Source organism: Ovis canadensis, chromosome 5, assembly GCF_042477335.2.
Source record: "Ovis canadensis isolate MfBH-ARS-UI-01 breed Bighorn chromosome 5, ARS-UI_OviCan_v2, whole genome shotgun sequence".
NCBI lineage: Eukaryota > Metazoa > Chordata > Mammalia > Artiodactyla > Bovidae > Ovis > Ovis canadensis.
In genome coordinates, this window is record NC_091249.1 from 40,065,141 (window position 1) to 40,086,833 (window position 21,693).

Consider the following 21,693-nt stretch of genomic DNA (forward strand, 5'->3'; position numbering starts at 1 on the left):
TTGGGTATATTTAGGAAAATATCTTCAATATTCACAGAGCTTGAGAGATCAATAATCCTGTCTACTTTCCATATGTAAGACTGGTAATTTCTATTCACCTAAATAGTGTTTTTAATCACAGATTCTCTATGTAAGTCTGTTTGAAGATAGGTTCATTTGCGTCATATTTTAGACTCCACATGTAAGTGATATCATATGGTATTTTTCTTCCTCTGAGTTACTTCATTTAGTATGATAATCTCCAGTTGCATCCATGTTGTACAAACAGCATCATTTTTCACGGCTGAGTAGTAGTCTGTGGTATATAGGGACCACATCTTTATCTGTTCATCTGTAGATGGATGTTTAGGTTGTTTCCATGTCTTGGCTATTGTGAGTGGTGCTGCTACGAACATAGGGGTGCATGTATCTTTTTGGATTAGAGTTTTGTCTGGATATATGCCCAGGAGACAGATTTCTGGATCATATGGTAGCTCTAGTGTTTTGAGGAATCTCCATACTGTTTTCCATAGTGACTGCACCAATCTTCATTCCCACCAACAGTGTAGGAGAGTTCTCTTATCTCTACATTATCTCCAAAATGCTTACCTTTTAAAATGCTATTTTCTATGCCAATTTTTGACAGTGCCACTCTAAACAGTGATATAATTTAAGTGCTCTGCTACTATTCAGTAGATATCACTAATGTTCTGCCCTTGAGGCTTCAAAGAATATTCTTGTATGTACATTTTTGAGGAAATCTCTTATTGTTTTGGGATAAATTCCTGGATAGCCTTACTAATTTAGTGAAATAACTTTTAAAGGCTCCTTACACAGTTGCAAAATTTCTCTCCACAGGTGGCTGACACTCTTGAATCTTTAATGGTTTTAACTATAAAACACTGACGTAGAACTTTGATAAAGCCGGACTGTCAGATATGCAAACATTTTAAGAAAAAAATGAATACGGTTCCTACTAAAAGAGTATACTTCTTGCCCTACAAGGCCATCAGCTTTAGAAAGATCATCACATTTAATTCTCACAATGACACTTTCCCTTGGTACTTTTATCCTCATCAAAACGGGGGAAAATAACCAAATATCTTGCTTATAGTCACATAATTCAAAAATGAGGACCTAGGACTCATGCATTGATGTTCTGATAACAAAGTTCATTTTCTTTCCCCATATTGTTGTAACACACGAACTTAAATCCATTGTTTTGCAAGTGAATACTAGGGAGGAAAGGAGTATGGGTGAGTTGGAAGTAGTAGAGAGAGATGAGAAGCAGTTAAAAAGCAGTTAAAAAGTCTTAGTTACAAGAATTCAGACTGACAAAAGACAGTGTTAGCAAGGTATTTAAACCAATGAGTATTTATTAAAAGCCAGGGGTGCACCAGGCGCAATCCCTGTCCAGTAGGCTAACAAACACAAATGATGTAGCCAATTCACTTATTAGCTTATCTGATTAAACAAAATACATTTCATAGAAATGATTATAAAATGCATTATAGACAAACAGAATATCTTTTATATTAACAAATCTTAGGGTGCCTAAATAATTATTAATAAAAACCAGCCAACCCATATGGTAAATAGAAGTTAGCAAACCACCAGTTATATATTTTAGTCAGCAAAAGAGAAAAGCATGCTATCATCATGCTGATGGGTTTCACCATTAATTATAGACATCCTGTTTTGAAACAAACACAGTCCACCTACAATCTTAAAAATGCAGTATCTTCCATCCAGTATCAAATCACTATTATATTTTTTGGTTTAAAGATTAGTTTTGGTTTCAAAGTCTTAGTTTAAACTTAGTACTTTAGTCTCAAGTCTCACAGATTCTTGACATGGGGTGGGTGAGAATCCTGTTAAGTATTAATGAGAGGAACAAAATAAAACATTAAATGGGATAGTTCAATCAGCTTTGCCTGATTTTCTTGCCAATACGTGGCTGAGAAGTTAAGATACACACGTAACTTAAACCAGAACATAACATCAGAAAGGGAAAGAACCCCAAAACTCAAATGTTACTTGTTTGAAGCAAGTTTGTCCATCAGAGTTTTTTTTTTTTTTTGCCCTTTTGAAAGTCATGGCAAATTCTTTAAGGGACCGTATCAAGTTGGTTGGCACATGATATATCCCTTCCGTTGAAGGCTGGTTAAGGCAGGGGTGGATACATGAGAGAAAAGGCTGATGGGCAGGGCTGAAAAGGCTGGAGTGGAATATATTTGCTGACAGTCACAATAATCTGCTGAACCACAATCATCCAAGTGTCCGCCGGGCCCTTCTGGAGACCTCCAGAGACGGGTCTGTTTTCTTCAGGCAGCAGCACTGAAAACTTCCTCAGAGAGTCGAGGTCAACTTTTATTGCACAGGAACCAGAATTATTCCCCATTCCCCCCTTTCCTGAGCCTGAGACCTCCAAGGGCAAGAGAGGCTGCCCGCCTGCTAGCTCCTCTGGCCGGCAGGGAGCACTCCACCAGAACACCCTGGGAGCACCTACTTGAAGGGAAGTGCGAGGTATGGCGTGGCTCGAGCTTCAGTCACCATTCTCAAGCAGCTTTTGTAAGTTGTTTTGTATCTTGAAATAATAGAGAGAAAAGCTCCTGTTATTCCATAGAGGGGAGTATACAGTAACGGCGTATTTGCTATGGTTCATATAATGCTTGAGATTAATCTCTTCTACCTTGAATTAAAAGCTACACATGGGTTAAATTTAGATCAGGCAAATAAATGCATTATCATGGCACAAAAACTGTTTGACAGTCCACTTCAAAATGAAAAAAGATAGGGCAAAAAGTGAAAGAATGGCACAAAGATGACAATGTCAGTAGAGACTAAGAGAAATAGAACAAAAACCTTGGCAACACCAGGTGTGACCCAAATGCATTCAGAGGCAATGGGAAACTGTCCTTGACAAAGCCCATGTGATGGTCTGAATCGGACAAACACCACAATATAACATTTCCCAGAAGACAGAATTTCACAGGACACTGACGATCTGTGGATCTCAAGCCCAGGATAGTGTTGGGCATTGAAAATGGGTTTAGTAAATGTTTGGGTAAATGAATTTGAAAGAATCCAGAGCAGGGTGTTTTTAAGGATCAATACTGTGAAGGGAATAGGGAACTCTGTGGAACAAGAGAAAGAGAACATAGTCTTCATTTGCAAGAATATTCTGTGATGTCCTACTGGTATCCACAGAGTAAATGGAGAGGAAGAGGTTGAAAAAGTATGTCCCAGGAACTTCATGTATGCTCGCCTTAACCACACACATGTCCACACACATGTTCACACACAGAGGCAGGTTTTCTACGCGAAGGTAAGGGCCTGAGACACTATATAACAAGACTAGTCACACAGTAGGTGGCACAGTAGGGAAAAGAACAGATATCTGACTCCATAAAAAAGTTTATGCTTTTTCTTCTGCCCTGCTGCTGCTTCTAAGTCATTTCAGTCATGTCTGACTCTGTGTGACCCCATAGACGGCAGCCCACCAGGCTCCTCCATCCCTGGGATTCTCCAGGCAAGAACACTGGACTGGGTTGCCTTTTCCTTCTCCAATGCATGCATGCATGCTAAGTCGGTTCAGTCGTGTCCGACTTTGTGCGACCCTACAGACAGCAGCCCACAAGGCTCCTCTGTCCACAGGACTCTCCAGGCAAGAATACTGGAGTGGGTACTGCTCTGACATTAATGCCACTTCCAGTGCTAAGAAAATAGGTATTTACTTCTTTACCTGTAGAGGGCACTGCCTTCATTCCCCATATTATTACTTCACATCTTCCCTACCTATCCCATCGGACCAAAGATAAATGGACAAGCAGGAGTGGGAAGGGAGAAAAAGAAATGATTAAAAAAACCCCAAAAAACTGATATACAAAATATTTAAAATGCCTACAAAGACAAAAACCCCAAAAGTAAAACAAAGGAGATAAATGGGCAGTTTACAAAAGGAAATCCATAAGAAGAATATATATGAAATGATGTTCAACCACAGTATTAATCAGGAAAACGTAAATATAAACCATGAGATCTGACTTCACACTCAGTCTAGGAGGTGGGAGGGGGCCAGAATGGCCTAAGATGGTCTACATTAGAGAATCTGAGGAGACATTTGAAGATAGACTAATTAGTGAACAAAGCCTTGTGCAAGCAAAAAGGGAGGAAGGAGTTAAAATATCCTTCAATTTCCCATAAGAATGACTGAAAGGGCAGTGATGCCATGAACAGAAATGGGTAAGATATAAGCGGGCAGATCAGGAGGCCGAGACATGACCAATCCCTGCAGGAGAATAAAAGAGAGTTGCTGGTGTGGAGTAGAAACAGCTGAGACGTGGCTCCTACCTCCCCATAGCTGCTCCACCTCCGCCATGCACTGCTGTGTCATCACCAGCCTGCCTCTGGGGAGGGTGGGGCTGGGGGGTACAGCCTGAGTAACAAGCACACAGGTGTGCCCTGGTGACTGTTTTTATGCCAAGACTCCTATGAGCAATGTGTGCAACTAAGTCAACACATGCATTTTGACTCTAAATCCCCTCTTTCCCGCTTCTGCTTTGGGACACAGGTTTATGTTGGCACCCTAGCCGAGAGGCTGGGTTCTGCGCAAGACGTGACCAGCTGTCTCTCCTGCTTTCCTGTCCCTCATTACAGAAAGTGTTGTCCCTGCCACGATCCACAGGAGAATGGGAAGAAATGCACAAGAGGGTGGCTGGGTTCTGCATGCTTCCCAGTCCAAAGAACATCACCATGTGCCAGCATGAACAAAAGAGAAAATTACCTCTCCATTCTCCAGGTCAGCATGGAAGTCAAACATGTCTAAAGTGAAAGTCACTCAGTCATGTCCAACTCTTTGCGATATAGTCCATGGAATTCTCCAGGCCAGAATTTTGGAGTGGGTAGCTTTTCCCTTGTCCAAGGGATCTTCCCAACCCAGGGATCAAACCCAGGTCTTCTGCATTGCAGGCAGATTCTTAACCAGCTGAACCACAGGGGAAGCCCAAGAATACTGGAGTGGGTAGCCTATTGCTTCTCCAGCAGATGTTCCCAACCCAGGAATTGAACTGGGGTCTCCTGCATTGCAGACAGATTCTTTACCAACTGAGCTATGAGGGAAGCTCTAAACATGTCTAAGCATTTCATCAAAGAAATTTTATCTTCAATTCTAGCAACTAATGTTTTAGAAAGGAAAACAGTTCTGGTTGCTACTCCATACCTTCTCTAGCTTGATTATGCATCGCAAAGAGAAAATGTCTGAGTCTGCCCACTGATACAGTGGTTCAGTGGGAATTATCTGTCATGCCTTGGTTTAGAATAGAAACCTGTGGACTCCTTTGCTCTCCATACTTAAGTGGTTAAGTGCTAGATACCATTTGGTATCACAGGACAAACTTAATTTGACTTGTCTGTGTTTTATGTTTCTTCCCAAGTAAGCATAACTGTACTATTATGGAAATCCACCAAATACCAAGCATTTGTGGCAGCAATTAGAACTGAATAATTCACTAAACCTTTCCTGAGATAAGGATCAAAACAAAGCATCAGATGGGAAGGGACAGACATGGTAAATGGAGAGATAAGAAATGTTAACAAGGTTTAAATTAACTTCAGGGTATTTCTGGCTCCCTACCATCTTCTCCTGGTTGCCTCACTCTTCAGTGACCTTATCCCCAAGCAGAAGGTTGGCTTTTTGGGGAGCAGTAAAGCAGAGGACTTCTCAGGACAAATGTGGGAGTCAGACCTGGCTCAAATTCTAGCTCTGTCAACTTTCTGGCTCTGCCTCCTTAAGTAAGTTAACTTGAAACTTTGATCATTTTGTCAGATGGAAACAATGACATCTACAGAGACTGAATGCAAATATTTTATGAATGGTGACAGCCAGCCTGGGTGGAGCTGGGGCTCCACCTCTCTGGTCAGGACACTCCCCCTACAGTGTCCCTCCCTGGAGCTCCATGTCAGGTATCACTTATCCTTGGGGCCTAGGACAAGAGGATAATTTCTAACCAAGAGGAAAACCACAAAATCTACTATTAATAGCAGGGAAAATGAGGTGAAACCTGTTTCTTTGTGGAAAATCCCTTGGCGAGGTTTAGCCATTTCAATGGCCTGTTGCACACCCATGTGTGTGTAACCCCTGCCCTACGGTGGTAGGGGGCCTATAGTACCAACATAAACCTGTGTCCCAAAGCAGAGGCAGGAAAGAGAGGATTCAGGGTCAAAATGCATGTGTTGACATTATAAATAGTCATAAGCTGCACACATTGTTCATAGGAATCTTAGCATAAAAACTGTCACCAGGCAATAAGACCAACCTAGACAGCATATTAAAAAGCAGAGACATTACTTTGCCAACAAAGGTCTGTCTAGTAAAGGCTATGGTTTTTCCAGCAGTCATGTATGGATGTGAGAGTTGGACTGTGAAGAAAGCTGAACATCGAAGAATTGATGCTTTTGAACTGTGGTGTTGGAGAAGACTCTTGAGAATCCCTTGGACTGCAAGGAGATCCAACCAGTCCATTCTAAAGGAAATCAGTCCTGAATATTCATTGGAAGGACTGATTCTGAAGCTGAAACTCCAATACTTTGGCCACCTGATGTGAAGAGCTGACTCATTTGAAAAGACTCTGATGCTGGGAAAGATTGAGTGTGAGAGGAGAAGGGGACGACAGAGGATAAGATGGTTGGATGGCATCACTGACTCAATGGACATGAGTTTGAGTAAGCTCTGGGAGTTGATGATGCACACGGTGGCCTGGCGTGGTGCCGTCCATGGGGTCACAAAGCGTTGGATATGACTGAGTGACTGAACAGACTGACTGAGGCAGTAAGCACAGTGACTGCCCCAACACAGGAAAGAAAGCACTCACCTTTTCTAATCGCATTATGTTAGCTGTAAGCTCTTGACACAGGGCCTCCACATTTAACTGTGACCCCAGGCCAGATGGTGCTGTCTGTCTGTAAGAACCAAGAGAAAAATTACTGTGGGCAGGAATGGCAAAGAAACAAGTGGAATGAACACATTTTAAATTTATTTGAACAGAAAACTAGGTTATAATAGAAGACAGTGTGCATTTAACCTGCAAACATCAGAAAGGCCTTAAAGTACTGCACAACTCCAGACTAGATGTTTAGGAGACTAATTCTACAAAGATCAGCTGGAAATCTCTTAAGCTATTTTTATCTAAGTGGCTGTGTTGTACCTTGGCTTCCAAACAAGAATCAATTATTCTCAAGCATGTGGTTTCTTAGACTCCTTTTATTAACTGCTGATACCTTCTGTCTGTCCATGATGGCATGCATTTTTAAGGAGTATTGCTTTTCTCAGTCATATTCGTACTGTTTATGGGAGAAGCAATCATTTACACTAGAACTTTCATAATGTTTGGGCTTCCCTGGTGGTTCAAACAGTAAAGAATCTGCCTGCAATGCAACAGACCCAGGTTCGATCCCTGGGTTGGGAAGATCCCCTGGAGAAGGGAATGGCAACCCACTCCAGTGTTCTTGCCTGAAGAATTCCATGGACAGAGGAGCCTGTCTTTAACCAAATTTCTGTTGATGTATGTGACTTCTGTATTTCCTTCCTTGAGACCTGCCATATAAATGTAATTGCCCTTGTCAGTAATATAACTGATGTATTCACTATTAACCACTTGAGTATTAAAGAAATGGGCTCTTACTCTGGGGTCCACTGGGGTCCTATACCAGCTAACACTGTAGGACATTTAGAGATATGTATACATTTTCCTGGAGAGCTGCTCAAAAACCACCGATCAGATTTTCATGTTAAGGTCAAGCACCATGGTTTGTTCTCCTCTGTTTCTTGGTTGTAATTTAATTTAAGCTGTGAAGTTTTTTTTTTTTTAAGTATAGTTCAAACCTCAACATGAATCAGCCATAGGTATACATATATCCCCCTCCCTCCCTACCCCACCCCTCTAGGCTGATACAGAGCCCCTGTTTGAGTTTCCTGAGCCATAAAGCAAATTCCCGTTGGCTACCTATTTACATATGGTAATATGTTTCCATGTGACTCTTTCCATACATCTCACCCTCTCCTCCCCTCTCCCCATGTCCCCATGTCTATTCTCTGTGTCTGTTTCTCTATTGCTGCCCTGTAAATAAATTTTTCAGTACCATTTTTCTAGCTTCCGTATATTTGTGTAGAATATGATATTTATCTTTATCTTTCTGACTTACTTCTCTGTATAATAGGCTCTAGGTTCATCCACCTCATTAGAACTGACTCAAATGCATTCCTTTTTATGGCTGAGTAATATTCCATTGTGTATATGGACCACAATTCTTTACCTATTCATCTGTTGATGGACATCTAGGTTGCTTTCATGTTCTAGCTATTGTAAACAGTGCTGCAATGAACAATGGGATACATGTGTCTTTTTCAATTTTGGTTTGCTCAGGGTATATGCCTAGGAGTGGGGATGCTGGGTCACATAGTGGTTTTACTCCTAGTGTTTTAAAGAATCGCCATACCGTCTTCCATAATGGCTGTATCAACTTACATTCCCACCAACAATGAAAGAGTGTTCCCTCTTCTCCACACCCTCTCCACCATTTATTATTTGTAGACTTTTTGATGATGGCCATTCTGACTGGTGTGAGGTGATGGCTCATTGTGTTTTGATTTGCATTTCTCTAATAATGTGTGATGTTGAGCATCTTTTCATGTGCTTGTTATAAGCTGTGAAGTTTCTAGATGGCACTAACTGGTCTAGTTTATTTTACATAGGATCCATTTTTGAGCCATAGATACTTGGTAACTTATTGATGAGTATCTAAATGTTAAGAAAGCAAACATGTTTCTCATTGAGCAGAGGTGAAATAGTTTTTTCTTTAACCTTGATCCATAGTGTCAAAGTCTTATATCCCAGAAAGGAAACTGAGTTTAAATCTTAAAAAAGAATTTATTTGGCTGCACTGGGTCTTAGTTGCAGCATGTGGGATCTAGTTCCTTGACTAGGGACTGAATCTGGTCCCCTGCATCGGGAGTGTGGAGTGTTAGCCACTGGACCAGCAGGGAAGTACCTGGTGAAATCTTTTGGTCTCTAAACGAGGGATCTGAGACTCAAGGTACTGACTTATCCACATGAAATTCTGACAGTCCACAGGCTGTGAACCCACTAACAAAGCTAGTACAATGTATATATTTAAAAAATGATTCTGTACCAATGAAAGCAGATTACAAGTGTGGATTTAGCTACCTGGGCAGCATGGATGGATGACCCTGGATGAAGAAAGATACAGAGGAAATTCAGGTTCTGTTAAATTACTCTATTAACAGACTTTCCCATCATAGATGTTCCCTGACCTCATGTCATATGAGGTCCCTGACCTCTGTGATTTTCCTTTTAAATGATTGTTTTTCAGACTGTTACCTCCTCTTGGGTTGACTATCTAAATAGTAGAATAAATATTCCATTTGACTTTCATTAATAGAATTTCCCCCTCATTGTCACCAAGTTAATTAAATGATGACATGACAGGAGGTAAATTTCCCTAATAAAATCACTTATGTCACTTACATGATAGTGAACTAATACTAATAGTTTACATTAATGTAGAGTCACCTCCTAGCTCTAGGTGTATTATTAACATTCTGAACAACATGGGAGAGAGTAAGGGCAGGGTATAAATCTATCCCAAACCATTTATTAGACTTCTTATTATTGGCTCAAATGTATGTTCATGATACAAAAATAATCTGTGTAACAGCATACACATAAGCCATAGAACAAAACTTTTAAGTAACTGTTAAGAGTGTCAAGAAAGGCCCCAGAATGGTATAGCATAATAGTTCTTGAAGTGTAGACCCCAGACCAGCACCAGAAGCTTGGAGAATGGGCCTTATAGTCTATTTTAATAAGCTGTCCAGATGATTCTGATACACAATGAAAATACACTGACTCACTTCTCAGCTATTCCTTACATGCAAGGAACCTCTGGTAGACTAAGTTTCTATGGTCATATAGACCTGAATCCTGATTCTGTTTGTTTTTTTTTTTTAACAAACTATTTCTCTGAGTCTCAATTTTCTCATCTGTAAAGGAGGGAATAACATCTATCTTTTAGGGTTATGGTGAAGATATAATGAGAGAACATTGTTGGTGTGTGAAAGGGTCTATTGCAACAGTGTCCCTAGCACATGGTACATACTCTACAAAGAAATATCTCTACTTTTAAAACTTCAGCTAGCAGTATGCTTTTATTTTGGTTTTTAGGGAATGTGTCAAAATCCTCATGTAAATGGGTTTATAGGAAAGACCGCTATGTCAGTAGATTTAATTAGTTGGGGCCTATTAAAAATACTGTGGTAGAAAATCTTTACAGACACATTCAGCTAATTACTGGTCACATGGATCTTCATAGTGGTCAAGAGTTTTGTAAATAAGTGAGTTTCTATAAAGAGCTATAAATGATGAAATGTGCTGTTACTTGAATTGTTTCTTTTTTATGAATGACTTGACTCACTGCCATTTTACAAAGAAAACTTGAATATTTTAATAAACGGGCCAAGGTCACAATGGAGCTTAGTCTAAGAGAACAAGATAATGTAAAATTAGGCTTGTTTCTTGCCTTCTTGCTGGCAACACTGTAGCAACTCAAAAACATGCAGAGTCAGGTCATTCATTTTTTTCTCCAGGGCCCACCTACCTCTTTATTTTTTCTACATGTACACTTAGCAAAACGTCTCATACAGAATGTACCCTCAATTAATGCTTGCCAGAAGGATGCCATGCTCAGGTCAAACATTATACCAATGTCAAAGGCAAGCAGAAGACGGCACTGGAGGGAACTGACTTACTCAGTCTGATGGGTGTCCACAATGGAGGTTAGTGACCCCAGCTGCTCCTCCAGAGTATTAATTCTGTATCTCATGTAGAAGGTTGAGATGATCAGTGCACAAACACTGGAAAGGGATAAAAGAGAAATCATCAATAGGTTAATGACCAGGGCCTGATTGATGTTCCTAAAGCAATAAATATGAACTCTGTACCTTTGAGGCAAGGTATTTACCAAAATAACTTGGCTACAGAGACTTTAAAAAGGTCATTTTTTTTAACAGACTGATGCTTGCACCAAACTTTATAACTAAGATATTAAATTCTCTGCTGCTGCTGCTAAGTCGCTTCAGTCGTGTCCGATCTGTGAGACCCCACAGACAGCAGCCCACCAGGCTCCCCCGGTCCTGGGATTCTCCAGGCAAGACACTGGAGTGGGTTGCCATTTCCTTCTCCAGTGCATGAAAGTGAAAAGTGAAAGTGAAGTCACTCAGTCATGTCCGACCTTCAGCGACCCCATGGACTGTAGCCTTCCAGGCTCCTCTGTCCATGGGATTTTCCAGGCAAGAGTACTGGAGTGGGGTGCCATTGCCTTCTCTGATTAAATTCTCTAGACCCTCAATTTACAAATAATGGCCATTTAGGAGTCTTATTCAAAGCCAGCCAATGTAGATTGTCAAGCTGGGGCTCCTCCTCCCACCAGATACTGTCGGAAGTCCTGGCCAGTGAGTATCTGGTTTTGTGACTCACAAATTCCCTGCTTTATCTGAAAACCAAACTGGGCACATCCTCCTCGGTTGTGAGGAACAGCCTAGAACTGGGTCAGGCTATTTTCAGAAGAACTGGTTACAGAGTGAAAGCTGAGGGGGAAGTTAAAAAAAAGTCAATGCCTAAGTTTTATTGAAGGGGATTACTTTTCTAAAAATTGAAGTACAGTTGATTTACAGTGTTGTGTTAATTACTGCTGTACAGCAAAGTGATTGTTATACATTTATTTATATTTTTAGAAACAGTCTTTAATACTATTTTTTAATATTCTTTAAAAATATTTTTGATTTTTTAAACACTCTTTTCTATTATCCTGTTGTTTATCATAGGATATTGAATATAGTTCTCTGTCCCATACAGTAGGACTTTGTTGTTTCTCCTATACAATTATATTTTATAACTATATATAATTTGCATCTGCTAACCCCAACCTCCCACTTCATCCCCCCACCCTCTCTCTCGGAAACTACCAGTCTGTTCTCTGTGTTCATGGTGCTGCTGCTGCTGCTAAGTTGCCTCAGTCGTGTCCGACTCTGTGCGACCCAATAGATGGCAGCCCACCAGGCTCTCCCGTCGCTGGGATTCCCCAGGCAAGAACACTGGAGTGGGTTGTCATTTCCTTCTCCAATGCAGGAAAGTGAAAAGTGAAAGTGAAGTTGCTCAGTCGTGTCTGGCTCTGTGCGACCCCATGGACTACAACCCACCAGGCTCCTCCATCCATGGGGTTTTCCAGGCAAGAGTACTGGAGTGGGGTGCCGTTGCCTTCTCCCTGTGTCCATGAGTCTGTTTCTATTTCACAGATAGGTTCATTCGTGTAGTATTTTAGATTCTGCATTTAAATGATAGCAGAATGATATTTGTCTTTCTGGCTTACTTAGTATGATAATCTCTAGTTACATCCATGTTGCTGCAAATGGCATTATTTAATTCTTTTTTATGGCTGAGAATCATTCCATTGCATATATATATATATATATATATATACCCACACCATATCTTTATACATTCACCTGTTGATGGACATTTAGGTTGCTTCCATGTCCTGGCTACTGTGAATAGTGCTATGAGCATGGGAGTGCATGTGTCTTTTTGAATTATAGTTTCGTCTGGAGATATGCCCACGAATGGGACTGCCGGATCACATGGTAGTTCTCTTTTCAGTTTTCAGAGGAAACTCCATACTGTTTTCCACAGTGGTAACATCAGTTTACATTCCCGCGAACAGTGTAGCAGGGCTCCCTTTCTTCACACTCTCCAGCATTTCTGGGCTTTTTAACAATGGCCATCCTGACTGCTGTGAGGTGGCACCTCAGTGTAGTTTTGCATTGCAATTTTCTAATAATTAGCAGTGCTGAACACCTTTTCATGTGCCTCTTGGCCATATGTAGCTCTTCTTTGGAGAACCATCTATTTAGGTCTTCTGCCTCTTTACCAATTGGTTGTGTTTTTGTTGTTGTCGGGTTGGATGAACTGTTTGTATATTTTGGAAATTAAGCCCTTGTTGGTCACATCATTTGTAAATACTTTTGCCCAATCTGTGGGTTTTAATTTTGTTTACAGTTTCCTTTGCTGTGCAAAAGCTTGTAAAACTTTGACTAGGTCCTATTTGTTTATTTTTGTTATTATTTCTATTGCCTTGGGAGACTGACCTAAGTAAACATTGCTAAGGATGTTTTGCCCATGTTTTATTCTAGGAGTTTTATGGTGTCATGTTTTATGTTTAAGTCTTTAAGCTATTTTGAGTTTCGTTTTGTGTATGGTGAGATGGTGTGTTCTAACTTCATTGATTTACTTGTAGCTGTCCAATTTTAAGGGGATGACATTTTAAAGTTGTTTTGATTTCTAACCAGAGGACATTAGATAGACAAAAAAATAAACAAGAACAAAGATGCGTCATATTTCAGGCAACAATTTCTCTACTAAGAGTATCTACTCAGAACTTAGTCCTCTGCTGGATCTGGCATATTTTGCTCTTCTTTCTTCCCTTCTCCACTATTTATTTAAATAAAAAAGGGTGAATATGAAAATGTGACCTAAGTTTAAGGAAAAAATGTTGAAGTAGGAGATGAAAATTGCCCCTGGAAAGATCTGGGTCACATTAGAGGCATTAGAGATTCATGGCTCTCGACAACGTGAAGAGATTTTTCCTTTAGTGAAATGAATCATTTTCTTAAGTCATTCATTAACAGTAATATATAAGTCTTAAGTCATTCACAGTAAATACATTTACTTACACAACTGCATAGAATATAAGAATATGGTGGAGAGTTGGACATTTCTCAGACTTTACTCTGGGTATGAGTCCAGTGGTTTCTGACTGACCTGCTGAATGGAAAACAAAATATATGTTTTAAAGTGATAACATATCTTCTTCATGCAGCAGTATCCCTATAGGGAAGAAGTACTTGAGAGACAGAATTATTTCCAGGCAGTAGGAATCAGAGAAAATACTATCTGAAGCCTTCCAGTTTTCATTTCAATCAGTGGTTACAATTCCTTCCCACATGTTTCATTCAATACATATTTGTTGAGAGCCTTCTCTGTGCCAAGGCTTGGGATACAGTGAGTGACTGGTGAATACAGACCCCAGCCCTGATCTCCTACCAGGACAACCGGTGACCAGTTATGATAAGAATCAGTAAATAATAATTAAATAATTTAGTTTTATGGGTAATTTTTGAATCATAGACTCAATGTATTCAGAATGATGAAAGGTCCTCTACAGAAACTATTCATCTTTGCATCCCTTACAGTAAAGCACAGAACTGGGTACTGTCTGTTGAGTGAATACATGAACTAATATGCAAAGACCCACAGCAGGAAGGGAGGAGAGGCAACAGGAAAGGCAGTCATAAAGTGAAACATGAGGACTTTTAAAGTTACAAGCAGACGCCCCCACTACCCGCCTGCCATCATAATCCATTCCTTACCATGCCCAGGGAGACTCTTGGCTTTTCCCTCAGGTACCCTGTTCACAAGCGGATCTGCCCGAGTTGGTTTTGCTTCTCCCTTGGAGACATTCAGAACTGTCTGGGATTCTGTCACATGGAAATCTACCAAGATGAAACAGGGCTGGGTAAGTTTTCCCTCCAGTACATTTACACACATAGGATCAACCACAAAGCAAATCAATCCCTGAATACATACATAATGGTCGGGAATATAAATGGATCTTAAATCCAATGTTTAAGCAAATAAGAAATAAAACGATACAAAGGCAGTTTGTCCTTATCCCACTGATTCATGGGGATCATTCGGCCATAATAATTAATAATATTATAAAGAAGAGGTCAGAAAATATTGCATTTTTCTGTCTTTCGACCACTCCAATATTATGTCTATTTAAGAGATGATTTCCCCCCCACCCCCACCCCACACCACACAGCTTGTAGGATTTTGGTTCTCCAACCAGGGATTGAACCTGGGCCCTCTGCAGTGAAACTGTGAAGCCTTAACCACTGGACCCTCAGGGCATTCTCAGAGACATTTGTTACATGCATATAAAGGCAAATGGGTTTTTACCACATAGGCAATTCGTTTCCCTTGAACTTTCAAACTACCCTTTGTTTAGAGTCCTGTTTTAACTGTAAGCGCAGAAGATGTGTTGTTTATTGGTTGGTTTTGTTTTTTTGTTTTTGGTTGAGGTAAGGATGTTTTATGGAGAATTAAGTTTCAATAAAGAACAAAAATCTCCCAGACCTCGAGAGTTCTCAGATTCAGGGGTCTGAGAGCCAGAACTGCTGTATCCTTCCATGTCTTGCCTTCTTTGCCGCACCACTCCATCCAGATCTGAGAATTCATCGTTGAAATCCTGAAGGGAGATAATGAAATGCAAAGAGGCCCATTATCCTTTATTCAACATGTAGGCCTTTCACTTAGACCTGACCTATAAAATACAAATAAGGAAGGATTACCCCATAACAGATCAGAGTATCTGGTTACTGACTTTCTGGGCAGTCAGAATTCTGTTAACACACAGTGGCCAACTTGTTTGAAACAACAAATGTCTAGGGAAAAAACTGGAATGCTGATGACAGAATAGCTTCCAGGTAAAGCTGGAGAAATCTCATTTGCATTTTGTAATGAGAAAAAGTGACTGAAATACATATATATAGCAAAAAAGTAGCTAGAAAGTTCTAAATGTATGTTCTAAATGCAGAGTCCTTTGGAAGGCAAGGAGATCAAACTAGTCAATCCCTTAAGGAAATCAACCCTGAATACTGACTGGAAGGACTGATGCTGATGCTTCAATATTCTGGTCACCTGATATGAAGCGCTGACTCCACGGGAAAGACCCTGATGCTGGGAAAGATTGAAGGCAGGAGGAGAAGGGGATGACAGAGGATGAGATGGTTGGATGGCAACATCAACACAATGGACATGAGTTTGAGCAAATTCCTGGAGATGGTGAAGGACAGGGAAGCCTGGTGTGCTGCAGTCCGTGGGGTCACAAAAGAGTCAAATGTGACTTACTGACTGAACAACAGCAAATGCAGAGAAAGGTTTTTTTCAAATTAAGTTTTAACAGAGGTATTGGAAACAGAAAAGGGAAAATGGCTTAAGCAAACCGGACACTGAGGGAAAGTTTTAGCTTTTTTCTTCCCTCAAACAAATCAAAAAAGGGTCAGTAACATACTTCTAAATGACAGAAGGGTTATATAGAAGTGTGGAGTTGGGAAACAGTGGGATGCTTTTGCTGTGTACCCTACTGGTTCCCCAAAGTGCTTAAGAAATGAAGAGATAAGAGGCATCACTAAAATGTGCCAGTGAAAGTACAATTAAGCGATTAGGCAAAGGTACAGTTAGGTGAGCTTTTCACAATTTATTTAGCGACCAAGTGAAGAAAAGGAAACATGGCCTGCAAGCAAATTACCAACATTTCACCTTCAATTAGCTGTCTCTTGATCATTTCAACAGCCATTGCAACTTCATGCAAGAATTTATAGGGGAAAGAAAATTAAACAATTCAAATCTCCTCAGTTTAATAAGTATTAATGGAATGCCTACCATAGATCAGGCAGTATGCAAAGCTCCATAAATATGATTTCATGACTGCATTTAATCTTTACAGCCATGTAAGGAGCTTGGCATTTTACCAGATGAAGAAGCTGAGTCAGAGTAATTAAAGAGCTTGCCTGATGGCATAGCTCAGCTGGCTGGAACCAAGATTTGAAACCAGGTTCGATGGATTCCAAATCATAAGTGTGTTATCCTATTTCTCACTGTTTTTTTAAGGTAGATTTTTTTTTTTTAATTGAGATAAAATTCACTGGTTTAAGTATACAACGTAGTGGTTTTCAGAATAATTACATTATTGTACAACCATCACCCCTGCCTTATTTCATGATATGCCCATCTCCCCACCAAAAGAAACTCTTTATCTATTATCAGTCATTCCAATTTCTCCCTCCTTTCATCCTCTGGTGACCACTAATGCATTTTCTGTCCCCATGGATTCGTCTATTCTGAACATTTCATATAAATGAATCATACAATATGTGGCCTTTGTGTCTGCCTTCTTCCCCTTAGCAAAATGTGTTCAAGATTTATCCATGTTGAATTATATATTGATAGTTCTTCCTTTTATGGTCAAATGATATTTCACTATATAGATATATTACATTTTATTTATCCATTTATCAGCTGATGGGTATTAGGGTTGCTTCTACTTTTGGGCTGTGATGTATAATGCAGCTATGAACATTCTGGTTTTTGTGTGAACATGTTTTCAATCCCAGTACTTTTTAACAGCTCTGAAAAAAAGATAAAGATGTGTAGATGTTGAAACTCTGGGCTCATCCCACTTCACCAAAGGTATTAAAACATTTAACAATCATCAATTCGGGAATAACCATTTGAACAATATGGCTGGGACTTCTTGGGCTTATATTATACCACCTCAGGTATAAATCTTATACAAATGGGGGGAGCTATTTCCCATTAGAGATTTACTCTATAATCAAAAAGTCTAAGGGAATCCAAGAATCTCTCTGCCTTTCACCTGGGCATTACAGCTTTCTTCTTCCACAATTATTTCTAGTTATTCCTCTTCCACAGTTATTTCTGGGTATCCCTCAACATCTACTAAGCTGTAAAATCTTTGAAGGTAAGAACTAGTTTTGATTTTTCCTGGTGTCTTTATGGGTATACTATGCTAACATGGTGCCTTCAACGCAGAAAACGTTCAATGACTTGTGGGACTGAATCATGCCCTCCCCAAATAAATTGGTGAATCCCTCTAAACAACACTGATAAATCCATCAAGATTTGAGGAATACCTTTGTGGACCTGTGACTGGCCAAGTCAGCCAACTAACATGTTTCTTTTCTTTTGCAGGATGGCTGTTCAATTACCTGAATAAGTGTATGACCTCCTATGGTCCTCTCTCCTTCAGGACATAAATGCCCTCCTCAACTCTGCCTCAGACGCCATGGTCCTAAGTTCCTCCCACACCCTGGTCATGGTGTAAGGAGCAGTGCCATTGTGGGACAGTCTCACTTTCTTTTGCATTTTGATCATTTTGTAGGCAACTCACCAGAGGCAGAGATGAAGGGCGGTCTGCCCGGAAACTGTTTTCAAGAGAAGATGGACTGGGACCATTGCCAATACCTGTATTCTGAAATTATTGAAACAAAATTATTTTTACAAAATGGAAAAACCAGATCAACTCCCAAACTAAGACATACAGAAGAGAGACAGCAACTGAGGCTCAGAGATGTCATACTCACTTCTAAGTGTCCACACACTGATTTCAGTAGTTTGTAAGTTGAATCTCTGGAGAGTAAGGAGACAAATATGTACTGAAAAACAAAATTATAATTATTAACAGATACTGCTTGACTAGGAGTAAGAGTTAAAAATTTTATCTATCTATATTTTTTCAAACAATGTAGCCTATATTCTTTTTTTTTTTTTTATTTTATTTTTTTTTTTTATTTTTTTTTTATTTTTTTTTTTATTTTTTTTTTATTTTTTTAATTTTTTTATTTTTTTAATTTTTTTTTATTTTTTTTTTATTTTTTTTTTTATTTTTTATTTTTTTTATTTTTTATTTTTTTTTATTTTTTTTTATTTTATTTTTATTTATTTATTTTTTTTTTAACTGTGTTCAAGTCTATGTAACGGCTAGTCTCACAGAAAAGAGAACACCGGAATAGGTTAGACTTTTTTGCTATAGCAAGCTCAAATTGTGTCAGACAATTTTGATTTATCTGCCACAGAGTGTTGCTTGCATAACAATGTAGCCTATATTCTATACAGAGTCTATACTCTCATTCCTCTCACCCACACATTGAGTTTTTGTTCCATTCCTAGAATAAAGTGAGTATGTTCTCCCACAATAGCAACAAAACTCTCAAACCCAACTTAAATAATAGAGAAACATATAGCAAAAGGAAAGCTCTGATACCCTAACCTTGGTGCCCCAGACAAGCTTGGTCAGAAAGAGGCCTGAACAGCACAGAAAGGCCCGTGATGTTTTTGCCAAGTCCTCTTTTAAGTCCCTCTCCCTCCCCTCCCCACCTCCTTTTGAGAAGGTATTTAACAGTTCCCAAGGGTCTGCTGTCTCTGCTCTGACCTAGATTTCCATTGAAAATTTCCCAGCCGCTCTAACAGGCTCATGTTTTTTCAAGTCACTTCCAGATTCTTTCTTGTACAAATACGGAGATTTCTCCTAGTGGACGCTTATAAGTAAGTTATGAGAAAGAAGTAAAGTCAGAGCTAGGCAAGTCATTTGAGAGACAAATAACATAAGGAAAAATGATTTTACCATCAACCATATGTTAACAATAAAAAGGCTCACTCTTTTTCCATCTGTTCGAATCACACAATCTTTTTACACTCGCTTTCCAAAGTTTGTGACTACCCTCTCTTGCTCACCCATGAGAGAACTTGATATACTTTCCAAGCAAATACTGTATTCCAAAGTAGTTAACATTATGGGTTCTGGCAGTAGATGGACCAAGTTGCAAATTTTGGCTCCTTTACTTACCAAGTGGGTGACACTGGGCAAATTGATTACTTAATGCCTCTTAGTTTCTGTTTTCTTAACAGTCCCTACCCCTCATAGTATGGCAGTGTGGAATAAATGTGTACATACAAGGAAAGTATCTTGTGTACATCTGGCAAGAAGTACCTGATGCTTGCTAGCCATTAGTATTAAAAAAAAACCAAAAACTCACAATAGGTATCAGCATATTTCCTAGCTCATCCGAATAGCTTCTTTTACTCTTCCCTTCTCTTTCCTTCCCTCTTTAAGTTATTCAGTAGGGTTAGAAATTAGCTTTTATGCTTTCATAAAAACAGTAGGGAAAAGATAAAAAAAAAATTTCAAGTGAAAAATGAGTAACCAAACCATTCTACTGCCTCTCTCTTGCCAAGATGAAAGAAACACTGCAAATATTTCAGGTTGTCCATGCCTGGGGTAGCCCAAGGCCAATGACAACTCCAGAACTTTTGTATCGAAGAGGAGTAGTTAAGGCAACCTGGAAGCAGAGAGGGCCTAGATTGGGCCTGAAGCTGCACCTGAATAGCAGACCCCACTTTTGTTTTCAGGTTGGCTCTGGAGAGGCACCAATGGAGGTTACAGGGAGACTGGCCAGCCCCACCTCAGGGACTCCTCCTATCACCCTGCCTCACCCTGTAAGCAAGGCAGTGGTAGTGTTTTAAACAAAAATAAAGAAATGAAATATATCCCTTTAGCCTGACCTGACCTGACAGATGTTAGGCAAAGGGAAGGTGGGAAAGAATTTTAATTTTTTGGACCTTGGTCAAGTAAGTATAATGAAGTCAGCAGGAAATTCAAAATAGGCAATGATTAGAATAAATCACCTTGTCAGGGGAAACCACACTAAACAAATGTCTGAAGGCTGTGATTTTAAAAATTAGTCTTCTAGAGTAACTCCCAATTCATGGTATTTATGGTTCAGGGTCTTGGTACTTGGCAAGAGGCCCCTAAGGCAATGAGACCCAGAGCAGGACAAAGCAGGGTGCCCACGCGTACTCACCCTGTCTGTGACTGTCGCTATAATCAGGGCGTTTGGCACCAGGAGGGCAGTTTTGGTTTTCTTTATCAAGGTTACTGAGAAAGCTGGAATCGAGATCTGAAACAGAATCACTGAGTTAGCATGGGTTCAGGCTCCATAGAGCAGCATTCCAAATCTTCCCGTTAAAGGAAAAAGAAAAGATAAAGCCAACAGCCAGCTCTTCAGTCTCCATGAAGAAAAGGGAATCTTAAAGAGTGGCATGGGTGTGTCACCGAGGTCTCAACCTGGTGTTTGCAAAGCAGGAGGATACGTGTGGATCACTGAGTCTGTTGAGGGGTTTGGTGGGAAACATTTATCTTTAGACATGGGAACAGAATGCAAAATGTACAGTCATTTTAAAGGTGATCCTAAGACCCTAATGAAGTTACATGCTTGTGGTTACCCACTCTGAGCTCATCTCCAACCACCCTGCTCTCCTCTGTCCTTGGAGGAAAAGGCTGAAAGCACTAGTGTAGCAGACCCATTTGGGGACAGGAATCCTGGGACCTGAATTCTCAGTTCTGTTACTATCTACATGACCTATCCAACCTCGTAAGCTGTCCTTTCTTGGCCTCAGTTCCCTGACTTACAGAGACAGTCTTACCTACTTCCCAGGATTTTCTGTGAATTAAATGAGATAATAGACGGAAAATACCTAGCACTCAATAAAAATGTCATTCATCTGTCTCTTATAAAAGAGGATGGGTGAAATAAAAGAACTCTTTAGTTCTTTTCTGATTCAAACAATAAGAAATAATGACAATTACAGCAGCTACCATTACAATACCTATTCACTAGATGACAGTTTCATTTAATTATGACATTCCTATAATATAGATATTCTCAGAGATGAGGATGTTTGTTTAGAGAGGTATGTGACTTTCACCAGGGCTTTCCTGGTGGCTCAGATTGTAAAGAATCTGCCTGCAATGCAGGAGACCTGGGTTCGATCCCTGGGTCAGGAATCTCCTGGAGAAGGGAATGTCTACCCACTCTCGCATTCTTGTCTGGAGATTTCCATGGGCAGAGGAGTCTGGTGGGCTATAGTCCATGCGGTCTCAAAGAGTAGGACATGACTGAATGACTAACACACATGACTTTCTCAAGGTCATAAATAAGTT

At 39.9% G+C, this 21,693-nt stretch overlaps 2 protein-coding genes, 1 long non-coding RNA gene and 1 other non-coding gene across 10 annotated transcripts in view; 1 reads left to right on the forward strand and 3 right to left on the reverse strand.

Moving 5' to 3' along the window:
- LOC138440299 (uncharacterized) overlaps positions 1 to 17,046 on the forward strand; it is a 49,979-nt gene extending 32,933 nt beyond the window's left edge. For all 3 annotated transcript variants that reach the window (XR_011256983.1, XR_011256985.1, XR_011256984.1), the window contains 2 exons: positions 14,513 to 14,625; positions 15,709 to 17,046. This is a non-coding gene — a long non-coding RNA (uncharacterized lncRNA). The remainder of the gene's footprint in view (positions 1 to 14,512; positions 14,626 to 15,708) is intronic.
- LOC138441134 (large ribosomal subunit protein uL16-like) overlaps positions 1 to 21,693 on the reverse strand; it is a 790,661-nt gene that overhangs the window by 417,027 nt on the left and 351,941 nt on the right. The window lies entirely within an intron of this gene.
- The window catches only part of GRAMD2B (GRAM domain containing 2B), a 122,497-nt gene continuing 102,141 nt past the window's right edge, over positions 1,338 to 21,693 (reverse strand). For 3 of the 5 annotated variants that reach the window (XM_069589533.1, XM_069589535.1, XM_069589536.1), the window contains exons 6-14: positions 20,555 to 20,650; positions 18,278 to 18,349; positions 18,085 to 18,165; positions 15,249 to 15,360; positions 14,480 to 14,602; positions 13,784 to 13,871; positions 10,805 to 10,909; positions 6,852 to 6,939; positions 1,338 to 2,566 (exon numbers count right to left, since the gene is read on the reverse strand). In XM_069589533.1, coding sequence (XP_069445634.1) covers positions 2,525 to 2,566; positions 6,852 to 6,939; positions 10,805 to 10,909; positions 13,784 to 13,871; positions 14,480 to 14,602; positions 15,249 to 15,360; positions 18,085 to 18,165; positions 18,278 to 18,349; positions 20,555 to 20,650 — 807 coding nt within the window. In that variant the 3' untranslated portion in view covers positions 1,338 to 2,524. Of the gene's footprint in view, positions 2,567 to 6,851; positions 6,940 to 10,804; positions 10,910 to 13,783; positions 13,875 to 14,479; positions 14,603 to 15,248; positions 15,361 to 18,084; positions 18,166 to 18,277; positions 18,350 to 20,554; positions 20,651 to 21,693 lie in introns of all 5 variants that reach the window. The other 2 variants (XM_069589532.1, XM_069589534.1) reach the window with 1 other exon arrangement.
- Positions 18,653 to 18,779, reverse strand: LOC138441914 (small nucleolar RNA SNORA28). The gene has a single exon (XR_011257482.1). It is a non-coding gene; the product is annotated as a small nucleolar RNA SNORA28 (small nucleolar RNA).